Source organism: Myotis nattereri, assembly GCF_964212035.1.
Source record: "Myotis nattereri genome assembly, chromosome: 3".
NCBI lineage: Eukaryota > Metazoa > Chordata > Mammalia > Chiroptera > Vespertilionidae > Myotis > Myotis nattereri.
Genome location: NC_138077.1, coordinates 81,906,563 through 81,932,963, shown reverse-complemented (window position 1 = coordinate 81,932,963; position 26,401 = coordinate 81,906,563). Strand labels below are relative to the sequence as shown.

At 40.2% G+C, this 26,401-nt stretch overlaps 1 protein-coding gene across 3 annotated transcripts in view; it reads left to right on the top strand.

The window, feature by feature from the left end:
* The window catches only part of EPHA6 (EPH receptor A6), a 934,835-nt gene that overhangs the window by 689,751 nt on the left and 218,683 nt on the right, over positions 1-26,401 (top strand). For all 3 annotated transcript variants that reach the window (XR_013995684.1, XM_081086735.1, XM_081086736.1), the window contains one exon: positions 501-686. Coding sequence is in view for 2 of the 3 variants with exons in the window: in XM_081086735.1 (XP_080942861.1) it covers positions 501-686 (186 nt within the window). In the remaining variant the exon portion in view is untranslated. The remainder of the gene's footprint in view (positions 1-500; positions 687-26,401) is intronic.

Sequence of the window (26,401 nt, the reverse complement as noted above, 5' to 3'; positions counted from 1 at the left end):
GTTTAGTATGGTCTTTTCAAATTGTTCATATACAAATTGACCCTAGCATTGATTTCTAATGGCAGTGAAGCCAAGGCATATGGCCTGTGGGATCAATTCAACTATGTATGCCTGATGAATTCCCCGAATAGAGCAGATATTTGACCCATATATCACTATTGAGAACAGGAACAGGAAACATTATGCAGTGATTGCTTTTGCATAGAATTACATTAGCATCGCCTATTGGGTTATTCATAATTTCTCAGCAGATCAGGGATCTTTAATGGTAGTTCCTGTGGAACAACATATGAAAATGCATTCTGCTATTCATTATAAATGATGCTGACCAAGTATATTGTCATTACACATTTAATTTTTAAGAAAGAACTCTCCATGTGAAAATGACACACTTGAGAGCTGCTGCATTTAAAAAAAGTTGGTACTGCGTAACAACTCAATCTCTTCCGGAATATAACTATTCTGTTTAAACAAATAACTACTTTTGTTCATATTTTAAGGAGAATTTGGAGAAGTCTGTAGTGGGCGTTTGAAGACACCAGGGAAAAGGGAGATCCCAGTTGCCATCAAAACTTTGAAAGGTGGCCACATGGATCGGCAAAGAAGAGATTTTCTAAGAGAAGCTAGTATCATGGGTCAGTTTGACCACCCAAATATCATCCGACTAGAAGGTGTTGTCACAAAAAGTAAGTACTGATTTCCTTTATTACTTCTTTTATATATTGATCTCATTTCTTTTTATTTAAAAAATCTTAATTACTATAGCCATTAAGGGGATAATTTAGTTCAGATATCATCTTCTGATATTGTTTCTCAAAGTCTTGATATTAAGCTATGACATTGTCAGAGTTTGCATTGGTCACCAAACAACTTTGAAATGGTATTTATTACCTTTAAATCATTTTCTAATTTAACTTGAAGTAATGAATCAAGAGTAAAGAAATATATATATATATATATATATATATATATATATATTTCTATAAGCTATTCACTTTTTCTAAAGCTGCCTAAATTTCAGTATTAGTAAAAGAAACAGTTTAAATATTTTGGGTTATTAAGATAAAATACTTCTTTTGGAAATAAATTACATATATACAAATATGAAATAATATATCTGAAATAAAACTTTTAAACATAAAGTTCTGTGTGGAACCCATCTAGATAAATACCATTAGGACTAAATTATTTTAATTTTACATAAAATGAAGATAGAATTACACTATCTGAAATAAAAATCTTATTTTTAACAGAAATAGTGGGATGAAAGCCATTCCTTTGAAAAGAAGCTTCTTAAAAATCCACAATTAATCATATTTCTAAGAAAAAAATTGCTTATATTCACTTTTATTTGAATAATAATAGGGCATAAAGCCTAACTATATTTCTCCTTATTTTATTCACTAATGAACTATAACTTAAAAAACCCTGCCGAAACCGGTTTGGCTCAGTGGATAGAGCGTCGGCCTGCGGACTGAAGGGTCCCAGGTTCGATTCCGGTCAAGGGCATGTACCTGGGTTGCGGGCACATCCCCAGTGGGGGATGTGCAAGAGGCAGCTGGTCGATGTTTCTCTCTCATCGATGTTTCTGACTCTCTGTCTCTCTCCCTTCCTCTCTGTAAAAAATTAATAAAATATATTTAAAAAACAAAAACAAAAACAAAAAAAAAACCAGTACAGAATGGCATTTTTAAATGCATAAAAATAACTTAAATCTTTGAGAGGAATTTTTCTTTTAAAACTGAAATCTTTTTGAAAATCATTTATATAAAATTGACATTTTATGTCATATTTGGAAGCAGAAAAGTATAAAAATTTACTAAATATATAATTGACTGTATGTCTGAAACTCAAGTTCTTGTCACAGCCGGGATAGTTTGGAGGACTCAAAAGAGTGCATTTGGTGACGGCTATTACAGTGGACTGCTACTTTAGTGGCCTTAATGGGCCTTCCAGGACCCATGATTCTGGGCTTGTCCATGTGACTAGCCTTGGCCAATGAGACATTAACGTGTGGTACAACTGAGAGCATCTTACATGTCTGCACGTTGGAGCTTGTCCTCTTTCAAAACTCCTTCCTGTAGCCCAGTGTGCACTGCTAATCAAAGCCGATCCACATGATGAGGATGCAAGCAGCACCACAAAGAGGAGAGCTGAGGCTCTCCAGGTGACAGCTCTGTCTGAGCTCCCAGCAGACAAGTCAGCACTGAATGCCAGCCTTGTGATGAACCATCTCAGACACTGCACTTCCCCCTACCACTTAGAGTTGACATCTTGTAGGGCAAAGAATCACCCTGCTCAGTTCAGTCAACCCGTAAAATCGTGCGAGATAATAAAATGGTTATTGTTTAAAGTCACAGAGATTTGAGTAGTTTATTACACAACCATAGCTAACCAAGCAAACTGGGGAATTAGAATACTGTGCTCACCATTTACCTTGTGCAGGTTAGGGTAAATTAATTAACACCTCTATCCTTTACTTCCACATTTATAAAATAGGGCCAAAGTAACTTTTACTCCATAGGAATGCTGTAAAGATTACCTTTGTAAATGTATAAAGCATTTAGCACAGTATGTGGCTCACAGTAAGCCACATTAAATGGTAGCCATCATTGGTGCTCTGTGCCAGGCACCTTACATATACAGTTTGCCATTTTATTTATTCTTTATTGTTGAAAGAATTATATATGTCTCCCTTGCCCCCATTGACCTCGCTCAGCCTGCCCTGGCCCCCACCGGCCAGGCCTTCACTCCCCTTCCTCTCCCTCCCCCCCTTCCCATCCTCTCCCCTCCCGCCCCCCTGCTTACAAGCATACAAGTTCTTTGGATGATCTCTACACATTCTCTCCCCGCCTGCTGCCCCACCCCCCCAGCCAACCCTCCTCTGCCTTCCCTCTGAGATTCCACAGTCTGTTTCATGCTTCTATATCTCTATACCTATTTTTGTTCATTAGTTTACGTTCTTCATTATATTCCACAAATGAGTAAGATCAAGTGATATTTATCCTCCTCTGACCAACTTATGTTGCTTAGCATAATGCTCTCCAGGCCCATCCATGCTGTTGCAAATAGTAAGAGTTCCTTCTTTTTCACAGCTGCTTAGTATTCCATTGTGTAGATGTACCACAGTTTTCTAATCCATTCATCTGCTGATGGGCACTTAGGCTGTTTCCAAATCTTAGCTATTGTAAATAGTGCTGCTATGAACACAGGGGTGCATATATTCTTTCTGATTGTTTGATTTCTTGGGATATATTCCTAAAAGTGGGATCACTGGGTCAAATGGGAGTTCCATTTTTAGTTTTTTGAGGAAACTCCAAACTGTTCTCCACAGTGGCTGCACCAGTCTGCATTCCCACCAGCAGTGCATGAGGGTTCCTTTTTCTCCACATCCTCGCCAGCACTTGGTGTTTGTTGATGATAGCCATTCTGATAGGTGTGAGGTGCTACTTCATTGTTGTTTTGATTTGCATATCTCTGATGATTAGTGATTTTGAGCATTTTTTTTTTATATGCCTCTTGGCCTTCTGTATGTCCACATTCGAGAAATGTCAGTTTAGGTCCTTTGCCCATTTTTGATTGTATTATTTATCTTCCTTTTGTTAAGTTATATAAGTTCCCTATACATTTTGGAGATTAACCCTTTATCAGATGTAATATTGTCAAATATGTTCTCCCATGCAGTGGACTCTCTTGTTATTTTGTTGATGGTTTCTTTTGATGTACAGAAGCTTTTTATTTTGATGTAGTCCCATTTGTTTGTTTTCTCCTTAGTTTCTATTGTCCTGGGAGATGTATCAGTAAACATATTGCTACAAGATATGTCTGATAAATTGCTACCTATGGATTCTTCTAGGATTTTTATGGCTCCCCATCTTACATTTAAGTCCTTTATCCATTTTGAGTTTATTTTTGTGTATGGTGTGAGTTGGTGGCCTAGTTTCATTTATTTGCATGTATCTGACCAATTTTCCCAACACCATTTATTGAAGAGACTGTCTTGACTCTGCTCTTGTCAAATATTAATTGAGAAGACTGGCTTGGGTAAATTTCTGGGTTCTCTGTTCTGTTACATTGGCCTATATGTCTGGTCTTGCACCAGTATCAGGATGTTTTTATTACAGTGGCTTTGTAGTATAGCTTGATATCTGGTATTATGATCTCTCCAACTTTGTTCTTCTTTCTCAGGATTGCTGCGGCTATTCAGGGTCTTTTTTTTATTCCAGATGAATTTTTGGAGAGTTTGTTCTTAGTCTGTGAAATATGCTGTTGATAACTTAATAGGGATTGCATTGAATCTATAGATTGCTTTGGGTAGTATGGGCATTTTAATGATGTTAATTCTACCAATCCATGAACACGTTATGTTCTTCCACTTGTTTATATCTTACTCTATCTTTTTTTCAACATCCTGTAGTTTTCTGAGTACAGGTCTTTTACCTCCTTAGTTAAGTTTATTCTTAGGTATCTTAATTTTTTTTGTTGCAGTGGTAAATGGAATTGTTTCTTTAGTTTCTCTTTCTGTGAGTTCATTATTGGTGTATAAAAATGCCACAGATTTCTGGGTGCTAATTTTGTATCTGCTAAGTTGTCAAATTCATTTATTAAATCTAGTAGTTTTTGATGAAGTCTTTAAGGTTTTTTTTATGTATAATATGTCATCTGCCGGGATGTTATCCTGTATACTAGGGTTCAGGAATCTGGAGAAGGGGCTGCGAGTAAATTAAATAAACTAGACATTAAATATAAATTTGGAAAGCATTTTAGGGGGAGCCCGATGGAGCTTAGCTTTAATAACTTAGTTGTTCGAATCTCCGCACCCAGGGCTTTTTATTCCCACATTTTGCCCTATTGCAAAGCAAATATACATATCAAAGGTAAGGCCTGGTAAACAATAAAGGACCATCAGGTTGGGGGAACTGCCCTCAGCTGTCTGGCAGCAGGCAATAACATGCAGATTTTCAGGTTTGGGGAAATGCTTTCAGCTATTCCAGCAGCAGGTGATATGATTCAGCCCTTATGAAGCCTCAAGTTCCATCAACCTTTTGATGAACTTCTTGCATCTATTATGACATGCTGGAATTAGCCTCCAGCAGTCATCTGCAAATAATGAGTTTTACTTCTTTCCAATTTGGATGCCTTTAATTTCTTCTTGTCTGATCACTATGGCTAGCACTTCCAGTACTCTGTGTTGAACAGGAATGGTGAAAGTGGGTGCCTGTCATGTTCCTGTCCTTACGGGGAATGGTTTTAGTTTTTCCCATTGAGTATGATGTTAGCTGTAGGTTTGTCATATATGGCCTTTATTATGTTAAGGTATGACCCCTCTATTCATACTTTCCTGAGAGTTTTTATCAAAAAAGGGTGTTGGATTTTTGTCAAATGCCTTTTCTGCATCAATTGATATGATCATGTGATTTTTGTCATGCAGTCTGTTAATGTGCTGTATCACATTTATTGATTTGCATATATTGTACCTGCCTTACATCCCAGAATATATCCTACTTGGTCATGGTGTATGATCTTTCTGATGTACTGCTGGATCCTATTTGCTAGAATTTTGTTGAGAATTTTAGCATCTGTTCATCAGGGATAATGGCCTGTAATTATCTTTCTGTGTAGTGTCTTTATATGGTTTGGGTACTAGGGTGATGCTGGCTTCATAGAAAGAGCTTGACAGTGTTCCTTCCTCTTGAATTTTTTTGATTAGTTTAAGGAGGATAGGTTTTAGTTCTTATTTGAATGTTTGGTAAAACTACCCTGTGAAGCCATCCAGACCAGAGCTTTTGTTTGCTGGAAGTTTTTTGATTGCTGCTTCAATTTCATCAGTAGTTATTGGCCTATACAGGTTTTCTGATACTTCCTGATTGAGTTTTTGAAGATTGTGTTTTTCTAGGAATATGTTCATTTTGTCTAGGTTATCCAGTTTATTAGAATAAAATTGTTTGTAGTATTTTTTACAATCCTTTGTATTTCTGTGGGGTTGGTTGCTACTTCATCTCTTTCATTTCTCTCTCTCTTTTTTTTTTTTAATTTGGGCCCTCTCCCTTTTTTGGTGAGCCTGGCTAGAGGTTCATTAATCTTGTTTATCCTTTCAAAGAACCAACTTTTGATTCTATTCATGTTTTGTATTTTTTTTTGTTTGTGTGTTGTTTGTTTGTTTTGGGTCTTTATGTCATTTACTTACTCTCTGGTCTTTATTCTTCCTTCTACTTACTCTGGGCTTTTCTTGTTGCTCTCTTTCTAATTCTTTAGATTGTGAGTTAGCTATCTTATTACAACTTTTTCTTATTTTTTGAGGTAGTTCTGTAGTGCTATGAACTTCCCTCTCAGGATTGCTTTCACTATGTCCCAGAGATTTTGGATTGTTGTCTTTTCATTGTCATTTGTTTCCAGGATGTTTTTTATTTCTTCTTTGATCTGTTTGGTATCCCATTCATTGTTTAATAACATGCTATTTAGCCTCCATGTGTTTGACTGTTTTTGAGCATTTTTACTGTAGTTGATTTGTAATTTTATGCCATTGTGATCAGCAAAGATGCTTGATATGATTTCAATCTTCTTGAAGTTGTAGAGACTTGGCCTGTGTCCTAATATGTGGGCTATCTTTGAAAATGCCCCATGTGCACTTGAGAAGAATATATATTCCATAACTTTGGGGTAAAATGTTCTGAAAATGTCTGTTAGTTCCATCTGATCTAGTAAGTCCTTTAGGATTGCTATTTCCTTGTTGATTTTTTGTGTAGAAGATTTATCCAGTGATGTCAATGGGGTATTAAATTTTCCTACTATGATTGTATTGCTGTGGATGTCTCCCTTGATATCTTCCAGCAGTTTTTTTTTTTTTTAAGTATTCAGGTGCTCCTGTATTAGGTGCATATATGTTTACCACAGTTATATCTTCTTCTTGTATTGATCCCTTTAGTATTATTAAGTGGCCTTCCTTATTTCTTGTTATGGGCTTCACTTTGAGATATATTTTGTCAGATATAAGTATTGCTACCCCAGCTTTTTTTCATTTCCATCTGCCTGAAAACTGTTTCCATCCCTTCACTTTCAATTTGTGTTATTCTTTTGTAATGAGATGAGTTTCTTGTAGACAATATATATATATATGGGTCCTGTTTTCTTATCTATTAGGCTGCCCTATGTCTTTTGATTGGAGCATTTAATCCATTTACGTTTAAGATTATTATTTACTAGAGGCCTGGTGCACAAAAATTTGTGCACTTGGGGGAGCTCCTCAGCCAAGCCTATGCCCTCTCACAGTCTGTGACCCCTCGGGGGATGACCACCTGCTGGCTTAGGCCTATTCCCCGGAGGATTGGGCCTAAGCTGGCAATCAGACATCCCTCTGGCATCCTGGGAGCACTCGGGGTATGTCCACTTACTAGCAGGGAGCAGGCCTAAGCTGCAGTCGGACATCCTTACTGCTGCTGAGGAGGCAGGAGAGGCTCCCGCCGCCACCACTGTGCTGGCAGCCATCAGCCTGGCTTGTGGCTGAGCAGAGCTACCCCTGTGGGAGCGCACTGACCACTAGGGGACAGCTCCTGCATTGAGCATCTGCCCCCTGGTGGTCAGTGTGTGTCATAGTGACCAGTCATTCCCAGTTGTTCTGCTGTTAGGGTCAATTTGCTTATTACCCTTTTACTATATAGCATAGAGGCCTGGTGCACGGCTGGGGGCTGGCTGGTTTGCCCTGAAGGGTGCCCCAGATCAAGGTGGGGGTCCCGCTTGGGTGCCTGGCCAGCCTGGGTGAGGGGCTGATGGCTGTTTTCAGACTGGCCAAGCCCCCCTGGTAACGGAAGCTCCCAGCTTCTCCTTTTTTTCTTTTCCTTTTTTTATTCTGGGATTTATTTACCTTCAATAATTGAAACTTTGTAGCCTTGAGAGGAGCTCAGAGCCAGCCAGGGTGGGCGGGAGGTAAGCTTGGCTTCCTCCATCGCCAGGGGCAACCAAGCCTCCTGCTCACTCCAGCTCCGTGGCCACAGCCGGTTGAAAGCAGGTATCTGGGGTTTATTTACCTTCTATAATTGAAACTTTGTTGCTTTGAGTGGAGCTCAGAGCTGGAGCGGCAGGTGGGAAGCTTGGCTTCCTCCATCATTGGGGCAACCAAGCCTCCTGCTTGCTCCAGCTCCATGGCTGCTGGCTTCCATCTTGGTTGGGTTAATTTGTATATAGTCGCTCTGATTGGCTGGTGGGCGTGGATTAAGGTGTAGCAAAGGTACGGTCAATTTGCATATTTGTCTTTTATTAGTGTAGATATGTACTTGTTTGTTGCCATTTTTATTTGTTATTTATTTGTTTCTCCTTCTCTTCCTATTTCTTTATCTTACAGCAGTTTCTTTAGGACTTCTTGCATTGCTGGTTTGGTGGTAATAAACTCTCTTAGCCTGTTTTTGTCTACAAAGCTTCTGATTTCACCTTCAATTTCGAATGATAGCCTTGCTGGATAGTGTGTTCTTATATTCAGTCCCTTGATTTTTATTACTTTGTATACTTCCTGCCACTTCCTTCTGGCCTGATGTGTTTCTGTGGAGAAATCACTTGATAGTCTAATGAGAGATCCCTTGTAGGTAACTTTCTGTCTCTCTCTTGCAGCCTTTAAGATTGTTTTCTTTGTCATTAATGTTTGTCATTTTAATTATGTTGCGTCTTGGTGTGGGTCTCTTGGGGTTCATCTTGTTTGGGACTCTTTGTGCTTCCTGGAATTGTGTGATGTTTTTCTTCCCCAAGTCAGGGAAGTTTTTTGTCATTATTTCTTCAAACACATTTTGTATGCCTTGCTCAAATTCTTCTCTTTCTTGCATCCCTATTATGTGCATGTTGCTTCTTTTCATCTTGTCCCAAGCTCCCTTAAACGCTTCTCCTGCTTTTTAAATTTTTTTTCCAATTGCTTTTCAGATTCAATTGGTGTGTTTTTTTATACCCTGTCTTCCAACTCTCTGATTTGGTTTTCAGTTTCTTCTAGTATATTGTTGAAACTTTCCATAGCGTTCTTTATTGCAGCTATGTCATTCTTCATTTTCTCTTGATTCTTATTCATGTTGGTGAATTTCTCATTCACCTCCTTATAATTCTTATTGAGCTGCTTATAATTCTTGGTCAAATGTTTGAGCATCTTTATAACCATTACTCTGAATTCTTTATCTGACAAATTGCTTGCCTTCATTTCATTTAGTTTCTTTTCTGCTTATTCCCCCTTTTCTTTCCTTTGGGGATTGTTTCTTTGTCTTCTCATTTTTGCTTTCTCTTTGTATTTGTTTCTAGTAAATGTGAGTTGCTATCTCTTTCTGGCCCTGGGCAACTTGATTGATGTCCAAGAACCCCTAATCCAGTAGTCCAGTGGTGAGGGATTTCTTAGCCCAGAGGCTGACTCTGCCTTGAGTCTCACCCCTTTATTGTCTCTGTCTGTGTTATATTCCTGTCCCCATGGATCTGGTCCCTCAGGTGTCAGCTGCAGATGCTCAGGGTCAGTGGGGGCACAGACACAGTTCCTCTGTTGTGCAACTCTTTGTGAGGTCCCAGAACCCTCTGGCATGCAATTCACTGCATGTGGTCCTGGAGCCCAGGAGGGTGGTGCATAGGGACCCTCTGGTGTGCACTCACAGTATGAGGTCCTGGGGCCTGGACAGATGTCATTCAAGGTGCCTCTGGCATGTACTCACAGCCCACCATCCTAGGATCTTGGCATGGTGTGCAAGGTGCCTCTGGCATGCAATTCACTGAAGATAGTCCTGGGGCCTGGCTGGGGTGGGGTGGGAAGTCTCTCTGGTGTGCACTGGGCATGTCAGGGAGCCCACAGGGAGGTAGCACGCCACTCCCTGCAGGGGCATGATGCGGGTCCCTTGCAAATTATGGCCGGTGAGCTCAAGATGGTGTGGTTTCTGTGCCAGTGCCACACCCAGCCTAGGAGTACCTGTGGCAGTAGCAGTGGCTCCCTGTCCAGGAGAGCCTGATCTGCTAGTCCCCAAGACTACTGGGAGATCTAACTGTCCCTCACTCACCCACACACACACCACACACATCCACACACTTCCCTCTCACTCCTTTACTCATATACTCTATCCCTCACTGCCGTCCTGCTGGCTGCTTAGTGGATACTGATACTCAAACAGTGTAATTAACCTTCATAGGACTCCTAACTCAGAGTAAGTAGCATGAATGGTGTCCCAGCTGAGCTCTGTCTGACTCTAAAATCCATGGTTTCTTTGTTTATTGTTTGTTTTGCTGTATCACAATGAATAAGTCATAGTTTTACACTTTAATTATCTTATCTGAATTAAATAACATTAAATAAATAATCTGATATTACTTTTAAAAATATACTGCTTTTAAAATAAGGAAAATATTCAGGCGATTAAAGTAAATTGCCTCTGAAAGATAATAATCTAAAAGAGAGAGATGAAATAACATGCTAATCATTTTTTATAGTGTCTGACTTTCTTGTTATTAATTTAGCATGAGTATTTCAGGTTATTCCTTTTGTTTTATATCTTTCTGGAAGGAAGAAGATAAATTTAAACTTGGGTTATGAATCTTTGCGAAGCATTTAAAATAACAATTTAAGTATGATGTTGAATTCCTCTTATGTGTATTTATGCATGAAATATCTGGAAATAAGTGTCCAACAATAAATTCAAAGGCTGAAAAGTATCAGAAATTTATTTTCTCCCTTTGATAAATCACGTTATGTGACTTTTTTATATATTCTGATGTGTTTTATTTACATGTTATAAAAACATGTAAGTATATGAGAAGAAAAAGATTTATTATCCCTATGAAGTTGTAGGAATTATTTATTCTAAATCAACTGAATAGGTTTAATAATATAGTCAGTGGTACTTGTCTGCCAGTTTGAAATACTCAGTTTATTTCACATAAAAATCCAAATACAAACACAGTGATTAGTTTACATCTCTAATAATCTTGTCTAAAACCAGGACTAGTGACCTCAATGTAGTCAAATTTATATAATCCCAAAATCAAGGTCCTTGTTTCATTTCAAGAAAAAGAAAGAAAGAGAGAGAGTTTAAGGAGATAAGAAAAGAAAGGATAAGTTCAATATGATTTGAGTGGCAATAACCATTATAGTTTTAATTTGGAAGAGTGAACCCCATATAAAGGTTGTTATGGTGCTGCTGGGATGGATGATGGGGATAGTAAAAGAAATAATTCCCGCAGAGATAAGTGAGCAATTTATACTGTTATCTTCTTGACTCCAGTGCTATGGGATTTTTAAGAGAAAGGCAATAAATAAATGAATTCCTCATTCCCATAAATACATGGTAATTATTCCAAGATTGCCAGTAAGTAGGTAAGAGATAGCTAGCAATTAATGTTCCCTAAGGACTGCCATATTGCATAGAAGATAGTAATGACAAAGACAAACATATAATATAGCCATGTTAATAGAGTATCCTGGATTCTGAGAAATGAATGCACAGACTCTAATTTGAAACTAATGCAGAATTATGAATCAAAAGCTTCATCAGATACTTTTATAAGTTCTTAATAGGCATGCTTTTTATCTTATTGTGTAGGTTTTATCTCTGTGAGACACATATTAAAAAGTTCTTAGGAACACTTTTACTTTTTCATATTTGTGCATATAACTACTTTTATTTTAGATCTGAAAGTTAAATGATTAAGAAATGTATTATATAAAAAGTATATCTGATAAAAGTTAAACCTACTTATTTGATACATATCTCAATTTCATTAACCTGTTAAGATATAACTGATATAAAAAGATATTAATCGAGCTAAACTTTATTCTTAGCACATACTCTTCTCCAAGAACAAATAGAGACCATCAGTTCAAGACCAGCCTTACAGCCATTAGTAGCATGGATAGTAGCAATTTGTAACAGGTAATATATACACCAGTCTCATGAACTACATAGCCAAGAGAGAAAGTGCTAACTTTCTAAAAACATAAGGATTGTGGTTAAATTATGAAAAAATACAATTCAGACACCACACTTCAGAAGACTGGATCACATAGTTTGAAATGATGATGGAAGAACCAAAAGGAGAGGTAATGAAGTACCTATATCCCTGCTTAGTAGTCAACATTAAATTTAGATATACTGACTCAAATAAATCATACATCTAGTAAGGAGGAATAAAAGCCAATCAGGATAGCGAACAAATTCCCCCAAACATAACGTCATTTCATCATAGAACAGTGGTCGGCAAACTGCGGCCCCTTGAGTGTGGCTCTTCCACAAAATACCATGTGCGGGCGTGCATGTACAGTGCAATTGAAACTTCGTGGCCACACCCAAGGGGCCAAAGAGCCGCATGTGGCTTGCGAGCTGCAGTTTGCCGACCACTGTCATATAACATTCGTAGAGATGTTGTGGAATGATATAGAAAGTACAACAGAAAGTGCTAGGCTTGCCCAAACCCTTTTAAAATATTCCAAAACTTTGGGGGTTCCTTTGAGACAGGTTTTATGCTACATGGAATCAAAGTCAGGGAGTCAATTCAAGCCAGTTAAATACCTTGTATATTAAATGCACAAGAACAGCCTCTCTGGTCCCAAAATTGCACTCCATTTGTCAAGTAATACATTCCCCCACCAAGATGACATCTGCCTCTGCACCTGGTTGTAATATCCTGCTACTAGCCACAAGGACTTAGACAAGTCACTCAGCATCTTTAGGCCTCAATTTTTCCTCTGCACAAAGGTTTGAAAAGTGTAGTTTGGACTAGAACAATAAAGATAAAATCTAGCACTAATATTTTTTTTTATTTCATCCCTTTGCCAAAGGAAGAAAACTGAGATGTAAGTGAGGAAAGTTTGTACCGGTGATAACTTATCTCCCCACCTTCAGGGTCATATCAGTGAACTAAGAATAAGATGGAGAAGTTCAGGAAGAAACAAAAGGTGTCTTCAGTAAAAGTTTTTATTCTAACAATCTGTGAAGTAGAAAAGGTTAGACAAAATTTTCCTATAAGCAAATACAAGGTTTGGATATACAGAATTACGCTGTAGGGGCAAACTGATGGAAGGAATTAGATGGTTGCTTTCTTCTGGAATTCAGCTACCCTGCTAGCTAAGGTAGGTTAAGAGTTTTGTTTTGTTTTCCAAGTAACAGTGACTGAGCACCACCAGGTGTTAGATACAATTGCTGATTAAAGCCTCGAGATACAGAAAAGAAGGCCTCAGTGTGCTCACGGAACTCATTTGTTGCAGACAGCCCACTGGGGACATAAGTAAGTAGGCCAGTATTTCCCAGTGTTGTGTAGCATGTGCTATTTTGGATACAATTATTCATTAATTTATTTATTTATTCATTCAGTGAATGTTTATTGGTTGCTCCACTCTCCTAGTCACTTATAATTAAATCGTGAAAAAGACACAGCTTCTACCTACTGGAGAAAAATAAATAGATCTAAATAAGGGGTGGGCAAAAGTAGGTTTATAGTTGTGAGTATAGGAAACACAGTTTATTCTTGTGTCATTATTTTTAATTATTGTATTATTCATTTGTATTACAACTGTAAGCCTACTTTTGCCCACCCCTGTATATATTATCCTATATAATAAAAGCCTAATATGCAAACCGACCAAATGGCAGAATGACCAGTCGCTATGATGCACATTGACCACCAATGCTCAATGCAGGAGCTGCCCCCAGCCTGTAGGCCCCAGGCCAGCCCAGGCAGCCAAGGCAGGTGCCAGCAGGGGCCCCCCAATCACCCTGCTGGTCACCCCACAAATCAGCCCTGATCACCGGCCAGGCCTAGGGACCCTACCCATGCACGAATTTTGTGCATTGGGCCTCTAGTCTTAGATAAAGAGGAAAAAATCCTAAGGGACGTGGAGGAGCAAGCAGTGCCGAGGTTTGGTGGGAGAGTACTCAGGCAGACTACACGAAGTTCTAAGCCAGTGGTTCTCAACCTTGGCTGCACATTAGAATCACCTGGGAATCTTTTTAAAGAGGCCCAGAAATCAGGATTTTAAAAAGATTCCCAGGTGATTCTAATGTGCAGCCAAGGTTGAGAACCACTGCTCTAAGCCCTTGTGCTAAGAAAGAAGTTGGCATATTAGGAGAGCACCCAAAACAGCTGAAGCAAAGTAGCAACAGGACAGAGTCAGTATTGAAAGAAAATAAATAGAAGCAGGAAAAAAACAGTAAGGTAGCTAATGTAGTAATCCAAATGAAAAATAATGAGCAAACAGATTAAGTGAAGATAAAAAGAAGGGAGTATATTGAAGAGGTAATTTAGGTTAAATTGAGACTTTAGTGACTGTATATGGCAGGGGTGGGCAAACTTTTTGACTCGAGGGCCACAATGGGTTCTTAAACTGGACCGGAGGGCCGGAACAAAAGCATGGATGGAGTGTTTGTGTGAACTAATATACATTCAAAGTAAACTAATATACATTCAAAGTAAACATCATTACATAAAAGGGTAGGGTCTTTTTTTTCAATAGTTTTATTCATTTCAAACGGGCCGGATCCCCATATACCAGTCGTTTGCCCACGGCTGGTATATGGGGATGGTTCAGATGACTTCCAAGTTTCTGGTTTACATAAGTAGGGGAGTGGAGAGAAAACTCAGGAGAAATGACAGATTTGGAGAGGACGTAATTAATTCTGAATTGGACATGATAAGTTTGAGGTGCCTAGGACATTTAAAGACATCAGGACACCTCTGGAGCCTGGGTGAACATCTGGGCTGCAGGCACAAATTACGGAGTGCTCAGTGGGTGGGAACTGATGGGGAGCTGAAGCCATAGGAGGACAGGAGTACCCAGAGGTTGAGAAGAACTAACTTCAACGGGCAGACAGAAGACGGAAGGCACCTCCTGAAAGAGGAAGAGCAGTTTTCTAAGAACGAAGGAGAGGTCCATAGAATAAAATGACCTGGGAATTCAAGTAAGGTAAGGACTGAGAAGCATGTGTTCTCTGAGGCAATGAGGAGGGGACAGCGCATGCAGTACGGGACTGAGGCCAGATTGCATGGACCGTAGAATGAGTGCGGCAGGTGTACACTGAGGTCAGACTGATGGCTTACAAAAAATTGAATTAGATTGTGTTGACTTCTTGCTTAAAGTCCAAGTGCTTAGCATTCTTCAAGTTATTCATCAATTCAAGTAATACTTACTATGTCCCTAACTACTCTGTGCCAGGCACCTTTCCAAGCATTGGGTATTTGGCAATGAATAAGGAAGTGAAATGTCTGCCCTCGTAGGAAGGGCCTTGTGTCTACCTCCTCTGGTTTTATTCTTCACCACTCTCTTGAATTCTAGATTGTATTCATGATAAATGACAAGAGCATCTCAAAACTTACTCTCATTTCTCCCCTTTGTCTCTTCCTGTTCTAAATCTTTGAGGATCTGGATGAAAATGTACCAAGCTGAGCTGATTTGGGGACAAATGTAACTGACATGAAAAGGCCTAGCTGCCTCTAGACTTACCAGCTCTCCTTTTCACCAGTGATGTCAGAGGCAGGGTCATTTGCTAAGGTGATGGGTGGAGGGCCTGGGGTAGCTCCTGATAAAGGTGTGAAGGAAAACGGATAAGGAAAGGTTCGAAAGTGCGGGGCTCACCGAGAACACAAGAGAATCTAGAAATCATGGTAGAAGCTGCTGCCCCAAAGAAGTATTGTTGATAAATGAGGGAAAGAGAGATAACATGAAATTGAGAAGAGATTCAATGCAAGGGAGAAGCAGAGATGAGAGGCAGCAAAAAGAGAAGAAACTGTAATTTGATATATTTCCTCTCTTTTCCTACCATCCTTAATATTTGCTATTTCCTGTTACTGAAAATAGTGATGAATTATTCTTGAGCCATTTCTGGAATCTCAGTGGATTCACAGGATATTTATGACAAAGTATTTGTCACTGGGAATTGTAATTGTACTAGACTAGAGGCCCGGTGCACAAAAATTCGTACACTCGGGGAGGAGGAGGGTCCCTGAGCCCGACCTGTGCCCTCTCACAGTCTGGGACCCCTCGGGAGATAACGACCTGCTGGCTTAGGCCTGCTCCCGGGTGGCAGAGGGCAGGCCCAATCCCTAGGTGCAGCCCCTGGTCGGGCTCAGGGCAGGGCCGATTGGGGAGTTGGGGCGCCGCTCCCGGTCATGCACAGAGCAGGGCGTATTGGGAGGTTGTGATGCCACCCCCAGTCACACTCAGGGTAGGGCCGATTGGGGGGTTGGGGCACCACCCCCTGACACACTCAAGACAGGATCGATGGGCAGGTTGTGGCGCCACCCCCTGTCACGCACAGAGCAGGAACCATCAAGGGGTTGGGGAGCTCCCCCCTGTCACTCACAGAGTAGGGCCGATAGGGGAGTTGGGGCACCACCCCCTGTCACACACAAGGCAGGGCAGATCAGGCTATTGGGGCGCCGCACACTGTCACACTATGGGCAGGGCCGATGGGGAGGTTATGGCTCTACCCCGTCACACACAGAGCAGGGCCCGCGGGGGGTGGTTGGGGCACTGCCCTCTATCACCCACAGAGCAGGGCGGATCAGGGGGTTGGGACGCCGCCACTGTCACACTGAGGGCAGGGCTGATGGGGAGGTTATGGTTCTACCCCGTCACACACAGAGCAGGGCCCGTGGGGGGGGGGGGGGTTGGGGCACCACACCCTGTCACACACAGAACAGGGCCAATCAGGGGGTTGGGGCACCACACCCTGTCATACACAGAGCCGCAGGGCGATCAGGGGGTTGGGGAGCTCCCCCCTATCAGGCACAGAGCAGGGCCGATCAGGGGGTTGGGGTACCTTCCCCTATCACAAATAGAGCAGGGCGGATAGGGAGGTTGTAGCCCCGCCCCCTGTCACACACAGAGCTGCAGGGTGATCAGGGGGTTTGGGCGCTGCCCCCTGTCACACTGATCCCAGTGCCGGGAGGCCTCGCGGCTCCGCTGATCCTGGTGCTGGGAGGCATATTACCCTTTTACTATATAGAATAGAGGCCTAGTGCACAGGTGGGGGCCGGCTGGTTTGCCCTGAAGGGTGTCCTGGATCAGGGTGGGGGTCCCCACTGGGGTTCCTGGTCAGCCTGGATGAGGGGATGATGGCTGTTTGCAGCTTGTCACACACTCTTCATGGTGGGGGTCCCACTGGGGTGCCTGGCCAGTCTGGGTTAGGGGTTGAGAGCTGTTTTCAGGCTGGAGGTGACTGAAGCTCCCAACCGCTCCTTTTTTTCTTTTTCTTTTTATTCTGGGCCAGCTTTAGCTCTGAGGCTCCAGCTCTTAGGCCTCAGGTGCTGAAAGCAGGTTTCTGGCCTTTGTTTGGGTTCTATAATAGAAACACTGTTTCAACTCCAGCTCTGAGATCCTGGCTGGCTGAAAGCCGGTTTCTGGGGGTTTTTTAGCTTCTATTTTTGTAACAATGTTTCAAACTGCAAGCTCAGAGGCCGGCAGCGGCAGGCGGGCAGCGTTGGAGTCCTCCGTCACTGAAGCAAGCAAGCCTCATGTTCGCTTCAAGCTGCCTGGCTGCCAACCGCCATCTTGGCTGGCAGTTAATTTGCATATAGCCCTGATTAGCCAATGGGAAGGGTAGCGAAGTGACACCAATTTGCATGTTTCTCTTTTTTTTTTAATATATATTTTATTGATTTTTTACAGAGAGGAAGGTAGAGGGATAGAGAGTTAGAAACATCGATGAGAGAGAAACATCAATCAGCTGCCTCCTGCACATCTCCTACTGGGGATGTGCCCGCAACCCAGGTACATGCCCTTGACCGGAATCAAACCTGAGACCCTTCAGTCCGCAGGCCGACGCTCTATCCACTGAGCCAAACCGGTTTCGGCTGCATGTTTCTCTTTTATTAGTGTAGATGCCCAATGCATGAAACTTGTGCAAGGGGCTCGGCCCTCTCAGCCACGGTGCCTTGCCTCAGCCCTCACAGCCCCAGCTTCGTCCAGAAGGTCATCCAGAAGGACGTCTGGAAGGTTGTTCAACTGTCCAGTCTAATTAGCATATTATGCTTTTATTATTATAGATGCATATTGCTAAATAAAAAATGAACCAAATGTGACCAACAAACAGTAACAGAATGACATAATCTGGTGGCCCCATGAACCACACTTGGTTCAAGTAACATGGGCTAATTGGGATCACCAGCTTAGTGCTAAAGGGAGCACACCTCTATAGTCAGGAGGAATTTGTTCTCGTCCCTTCAGTGTTTAAGTATCTGGGTTTCTTAAGGTCATTCACTCTAATCACATCTCTAGATCTACGTCTTAGTATCTTCTTCCTGTGGTTCTCTCCCTTCCCTAAACAGGCCTGATAATTATTAGGTAGAGAGTAATAAGTTGCAGGCTAGAAAATTCTAGTAACAAGTTGCTCAGTGTGAAGATAGCCCTGTAAACTGTAAAAACTAGGAGAGAAAAGGGAATAGAAGTACAATTTTACACACATAATGTTGTCTTTTAATACCTCTAAATAAAACTGAATAGAGTCATCTAGAGGGTGAAATTGTATTCCATTTCAAAAAATAAAAATTCCTTCCAATCATTCATGTTGCAGTTCATTCTGGTAAAGAGTTTGATGGCTTGGAATTTGAGAAGAGCAATAGATAATCTTATAGACATGAATCTGCATCTGTGCACTCAGAATGAGAGCCATCCTGCCAGGCTGCAAGGTAAGGCAATCACTTAGCCATTGCTCAGGAACTGTAATCCAGGCTCCTGACGGTCTTATTAACCTTGGATAAATACAGTAGACGTCTTAATCATGGAAAACCCATAAAATTAAAGAATGGAAATATAGCCAGCTCCTTATTTATCCCATGATTCATATTTTCATATATATTTTGTTGTTAGAATATGTTACTGTGACTTTTCTTAAATTTTTATTTTGATATAATTTCAGGCTTATAGAAAAACAGTGAAAATAATATAGTTCCCATATAAACTTCACTCATTCTCCCTTTATGTGAGTACTTTACATAACCATAGGACTATTATCAAAGCCAAGAACTAATCCTTCACCTTCTTAGCCAAAGAACATAAATGAATAATACATAGATACAGACAACAGTCGTGATGACCAGAAGGAATGGAGGTGGGAACGGGGGCTGAATGGAGGTGGGCAAAGGGGGAGTGGAATGGGGACATCTGTAATAGTGTCAACAATAAAAATAAAGCTAAAAAAAAAGAAAGAAAGCTAAGAACATCAAAGCAGTATGATTTACTAAACTATTGACTTTTATTCAGATTTTATCAATGTTTCCACTAATTTCTTTTTTTTCTGTTCCATAATCCTGTTTAGGATTCCACATTGCATGTAGTTATCACATCTCCTTACTATCTTCCAACCTGTGAAAATTCTTCAGTCTTTCCTTGTCTTTCATGACCTTGACATGTTTCAAGAATGCTAGTCAGTTATTTTGTAGAATATCCCTTTTTTGGGGTGTGTCTATTGTGTTTCATAATTTGATTTGTGGTTATGCATTTGGGGCAGGAATATCACAAAAGGTGGGTATCCTTCTCATTGCATTCCTTCTCAATCCATAGCATTCCACATGCCTTATCCAGGGGATGTTAGCATGGATCACTGGGTCAAGGTGCTATCTGCTGGATCGCTTCATTATAAAGTTACTTTTCCCCTTTTCTATTTAATATATATATTTGGGGAGAGACTATGCAAATATCCTGTTTCTCGTCAAATTTTCCCTGCTAATTTTGTCATTTGTAATAGATCTTGCCTGTAACAATTATTACGATTATATTCTAATGATTATTCTTTTCACCTCTTTCTGTATTTATTAATCAAAATGCTTCTTTAAAGAGGTTCTACATTTCAGAGTGTTCTGTGAATGGAATAATACAATATGTAGCCTTTTGAGCATAGTTTCTTTCCCTTAACAAAATGCTCTTGAGATTGATGCATGCTTGTTGTTCTCATTGAGTGGTATTCCTTTATGGGATGTGCCATAGCTTGGTTCTGCATTCAGTAGTGGAAGGACATGAGGGTTGTTTTTAATTTGGGTGATTATTAATATAACTTTTATGAACACTTATGTTAGATTTTGGCATAAGTATGTATTTACAATTATCTTGGGAAATTACTTAGGTGTGGAATGTCTAGATCATATGGTAAATGCATGTTTTTATAAGAAACTGCCAAATTGATTTTTAAACTGGGTATACAATTTTGCATTCCCACTAGTAATTGTGAGAGCTTTATTTGCTCTGCATCATCTATATTTGATATTGTCATTTTAAAAATATTTCAGCCATTCTAGTGAGTTTATATTAGTATCTCATTGTTATTTTATTTTGCAGTTTCCTAATGACTTTTGATTTTGATCTTCTTTTATATGCTTATTTGCTATCCATATTTCTTCTTCATATTTTTATCCATTTTCTTTTATTAGGTTTTTTTCCCTCAATGTTAAGTTTTAAAAGATTTTAAAATATATTTTCTCAATACAATTCTTTGTCAGAAATGTGATCTGTAGATACTTTTTCTTTTATGGATTGTGCTTCTTGGTGTGGTACCTGGAAACTCTTTACTTAACCCAAGGTTACAAAGATATTCTCTTCTACTCTCCTCTAGAACTGTTATAGCTTTACTAGAGGCCCAGTGCATGAAAATTCATGCACTGGAGGGGGGTCCCTCAGCCCGGCCTGCCCCCTCTCACAGTCCAGGAGCCCTCAGGGGCAGGAGGCGAACCGGCGATCAGGGGAAGGCGACGCCCCATCACACCTCTGCTGCTGCCACTGCCGGCAGCGCAAGCCTCGGCCAGCCCTGGTTACCTGAGCCTTGGGTGGCCCTGGGTGGCTGGGGGACTGAGGGGACTGGGGGACTGTGGAGGCAGGTGCGAGGAGTGGCCAGGCCCACCTGGGAGCAGGCCCAACCTTGCCATGTGCCTGCCACCCTGGAGGGGCTGAGGGTACTGGGCACCACCATCTTGTGGCTGTGGGCGCCGCCATCTTTGAGGGTGTGGCAGTCAATTAGCATATTCCCTCCTTATTGGCTGTGGCTGCCGCCATCTTTGAGGGGATGGCAGTCAGCATATTCCTTCCTTATTGGCTGTGGGTGCCACCATCTTTGAGGGCGGGGCAGTCAGCATATTCCTTCCTTATTGGCTGTGGGCGCCACCATCTTTGAGGGCGGGGCAGTCAATTAGTGTATTCCCTCCTTATTGGCTGTGGGTGCTGCCATCTTTGAGGGCGGGGCAGTCAATTAGCATATTCCCTCCTTATTGGCTGTGGGTGCCACCATCTTTGAGGGCGGGGCAGTCAATTAGCATATTCCCTCCTTATTGGCTGTGGGTGCCGCCATATTTGAGGCCATGGCAGTCAGCATATTCCCTCCTATTGGCTGTGGGTGCCGCCATCTTTGCAGCCTGCTGCTCAGTTGTTTGGTTGTCCCTCACTAACCCCCCCGCTGGCCTGGTTGCCCCATGCAGCCTGTTTGGTCAGTCGTTCAGTTGTGACAGTCGGTTAGGCTTTTATATATACATAGAAAGATGTTTTACATATAGATCTATGATCCATTTTGGGTTACTGTTTGCATAAAGTGTGAGTTAGGTCCAAGTTTCTGGATTTTTATGTGTATAGATCACTTCATCACCATTTATTGAATTGTTCTTTTAATATAAAACTGGTTTTTCTCATTTTTAAATTCCCATGTTTGTTTAAAATCCTTCTGTGACTTTCCTTCACCCACAGGACAAAAATCCATGCTGCTGAATAGAGAAATTCAAGGTTCTGTCTGCTCACAATTTGCCTTTCACCTCATCTCCCTCCTTCTCTACCTCCTAGTTTATATATTTGACCTGGATTTGATATCTACATTGCACTTAACATGTTACTATGATTATCATTCAAATGCATGGTCCAAAAACCTACTGTTTTCTTAGTCCTTACCCCATAATATTAGGACTTCAGCACCCTTTTCCAATGCCCCTGAGTTTCTTCTGGGACAGTCCCACTAGTGTGTTAGCTGAAGCAATGCAGCATCTACTGCCTTCTACCCCTATTGTGATCCCCTCTCCCCTACACACTGCCTGCACAGCCCTTGCAGAGACTCCACCAGCCCAGCCACTGCCCATCAGTAAAACAAAAACTATCCTGCCATGTATGCTTTTATTTGGGGTCTTCAAGAACCCACAATTTTGCTGAGTCCCGTGTTGAACGAAACAAAGAGATAAACCTTCTCGATCCACTTTGTACCTCAGTTTTCATGTAGTTACCAAAGCTGCTCTCATGGACTGAGAGCAGCCAAAATCTCTCTGCATCAGTTTCTTTTTTTTTTTTAATTGTTTTATTGCTTAAAGCATTACAAAGAGTATTACATATGTCTCCTTTTTTTCCCCGCCCTTGACATCCCCCTGGCCTCCCCTACCCCCCAGTGTCTTATGTCCATTGGTTATGCTTATATGCATGCATACAGGTCCTTCGTTTGATCTCTTACCCTCCCCTCTTGCCCCCCAACCCTCCCCGGCCTTCCTGCTGTAGTTTGACAGTCTATTCGAGGCAGCTCTGCCTCTGTATCTATTTTTGTTCATAAGTTTATAATGGTCTTTATTATCCATAAATGAGTGAGATCATGTGGTATTTTTCCTTCATTGACTGGCTTATTTCACTTAGCATAATGCTCTCCAGCTCCATCCATGCTGTTGCAAATGGTAAGAATTCCTTCTTTTTTACAGCAGCATAGTATTCCATTGTGTAGATGTACCACAGTTTCCTAATCCATTCATCTACTGATGGGCACTTAGACTGTTTCCAGATCTTAGCTACGGTGAATTGTGCTGCTAAGAACATAGGGGTGCATATATCCTTTCTGATTGGTGTTTCTGTTTTCTTGGGATATATTCCTACAAAGTGGGATCACGGGGTCAAATGGGAGTTCCATTTTTAGTTTTTAGAGGAAACGCCATACTGTCTTCCATAGTGGCTGCACCAGTCTGCATTCCCACCAGCAGTGCACGAGTGTTCCTGTTTCTCCACATCCTCTCCAGCACTTGTCGTTTGTGGATTTGTTGATGATAGCCAGTCTGACAGGTGTGAGATGGTACCTCATTGTTGTTTTGATTTGCATCTCTCGGATGATTAGTGACTTTGAGCATGTTTTCATATGTCTCTTGGCTTTCTGAATGTCCTCTTTCGAAAAGTGTCTATTTAGGTCCTTTGCCCATTTTTTGATTGGATTGTTTATCTTCCTTTTGTTAAGTTGTATGAGTTCCCTATAAATGTTGGAGATTAAACCCTTATCAGTGATAACATTGGCAAATATGTTCTCCCATACACTGGGCTTTCTTGTTGTTTTGTTGATGGTTTCAGTTTCATTTGTTTTATGATGGTTCTTAATTTTCTGATAATAAAGGGCTAACTTCAGCATACTTGCCACCCCATTTTCTCCACTGAATCTTAATTTTCTTTTATGTTCTAGCTTCACTGTTCCCTTAATCTCTCCAGTCCCAAATCTCCAATATATACCACCTAATATATTTTTTAATCTATTTTCTTTTTAAATAGAGAAGAATGCCTTATATTATATTGATATGGGAATTTGGAGAGGTTATAATCTGTTGAGAACAGTGTTTATTTTATTCATTGTGGTACTTAGCATGGTGCTGCACATGTATTGGATATATTTTCATATGGAGAAAGAAAATGGCGGGAAAAGAGGGGAAGGAAGAAGAGAAAAGGGAATAGAATAAAGAAAAGAAAGAACCTAATTTTCAAGGACTTCAAGTTCAGTTCTAAACATTAACATTCTCTTATGTCAGTCACATTCATATGAAATTGGCAGCTGTTCTCATAATTGTGCTTCTCTGCACTTTTGCAGTTTCTCCTGCTCCTCTGAAGAGCAGTCATATTCAGCTGCTTTTCCTCTCTGAAATTTTAACTATGTTCATTACATTATCATTACTTAGGTACATACATGCCTTTTTCTGCTGTAGACCAGAATCAACTAATTCATCTTTATTTATACCCCCACATTACTTCATCTATATCTCATGTTATACACTAAATTCTGACTTTGAAATGGATAAAGAAATATATTACTGTGTTTCATGGGGCTGATAAATAAAAGCAGATACACCTTCGTCCGCTGGTGATTGAGATACAGCAACTGAGTAATGTGAATTTATTGACAATTGTATTAGGTTTCATCAATTACTGGCGAGTGGATTTATTCATTTTTCTACACATCACATTGTCAACCAAGACATCCGTGACTTCCTTTTCTTCTCTTTCTTTCAAAAATGCAATGGTTGTTTTAGCATTCTTAGCCCTGAAAATAATGCATTGACCTTTCCCCTAAACTTTAGTCGTATGACTCTCTTGAAACAAGTTCAGTTTTTACTTTGTAGCCATATATTCTATGGGACATGCTCTTAGATTTGGTACAGCAACCTATAAATACAAAAAAACTACACACCTCTCTGACTTTGTCACTATTTCATATATGAAATCACTGGAATTATGAAAAAGATTTACAAGTAACAAAGGGCCTTCCATTAGTTAATTTTTGTGATTTAATTTCTTTAATATAGATTATTTCTCATTGGAAGAAAGTCCAGGATAGTCCCTAGGGAAAACAGTTATACAGCAGAAATACATAGAAGGCTGCTATTGAAACTTAAGCAAAGTGAGGGGCTGCTTAAAGAGGAGAAGAAACAGGGGTGAGCTGAATGGGGTTTCTTAGTTCCTTTCCAAAAATTGGGGAAACTAATCCTTTGTTAAAAAATAATTTATAATTAATATAATCACTTGTTACATGTTGGCTAAATCAATTTACTGAAACTAAAACCAAGGCTCCCTTTATGTCAACTCTAATGTTCCAGATCTTCCTGCTATGGAGTTGGTTGGTAATAGACTTCGAAAATATTTCCCACTAACTACCTCTAAGTAGAAAATATGGAAGACTACATATATCAAATAATGAAAATTTTAATTATACAACATGTAAAGTTTAAAGTTTCTATTTTTTATAAGATGAAACAAATGAAACAATTCCTATAACTAAAATAATGCTACCAGTTTTTAGGTATATTTCCCAGTTCTAGCTACAGGGAAATTCTTAACTGCTAAGGAGATCCACCCTTCAATCTAATTATAGGGCCTACTCTTCTTACTAATTAAGAAATTAAGAACTGACCGGGAAGACTGAAAGAAAAAATGATTGTTTGGGAAGCTGGTATGAATGAAGCAAACCCATTTCTCAATCAAATTTAAATACCTTCAATGGTTTATGAAGAGCTAGTTATAAACTTAATGGAATAAAGGGAATATTTTTGCTTGTTAAAGATGTCTCTCTCACAATAGGAAAAAAACTCACTTTTTAAAAAATACCATATTATTCAGAGACATTATGAGAAAAGCCACACTACAATTTAGAATCGTGATAAGTCAGTCATGGAAAGACAAAATAAACATGCTTCAAACATTAATCTCAGTGGGTGGCATTAGAGGTAGGTAATACAGTAAATATTTGTTAAGCAGTTTCTAAATCTTGTCCCAAAATACCTCTTCAGTGGTGTAGAAATAATAAAATAATGATTATCGAGTCATATATTCTGATTTTAAATAGCTGTAACTTCTTTTGGTTTTTTTGTTGAATATCTCAATCTTTTGTCTTCCCGGAATTAAACCGTGGGCAGAAAAACTTTGCTCACAGTGGCCAGGTTAAGTCCAGTTAAAAGAACACATTAGAGAACCTGTTAAGGTCTATTTTGTGACTCTCTAATACCTTGATTAAAGAAATCCTTCAAAGACAAACCCAGTTGCCTCATAAACTGCTCTTCCTGCTTTTACACTCACCACAACCGTTCTTTACATTCAGCCAGAGTGATTTTTGTAAAACTTTTGCAAATTGCATTTGGGGGGCAAAACAACACAAACAATCCTTATCCTTGGCCATCAAGGTGGGTCATGATGGGGACCCACTGTGCTCCAGGCTGCTGTGTGCCTTCAGCACGCCAAACACAGAGCTGCTTCCAGGCTTCCATGTGTCCGCCTTTACTGCCGTGACCTTCTCAACTATCCTCACAAGACTGGCTTCTGAACACCTCCCCACATCTAAAGTAGCCCTTCTCCTACCCCCCACATTTTCTTTATCATAGATCTTCGTTCTGTTTTCTTCCCTTGTATATGTAATTCTATGAGATCATGGAGACTCAGAATATTCTGCACCAAGCAAAGTCCTAGCATATTCAGAACTAAGCACTTAGCTGAGTTGCTTTGTAAAAGAATAAACCATTTTAAGCAATTATATCATTAGAAAATACCATAGCAGCATTTTTGAAATTTCCAGCTTTATTCATGCTTTTATTTGGACACGTTACCAAATATGCATCATCTTCTAGACCAAGTAAATTATTCAGGTTAAATTTTAAAATAAAATGTAAACCAGCCCTACCTGGTTTGGTTCAGTGGATAGAGCATTGGCCTGCGGACTGA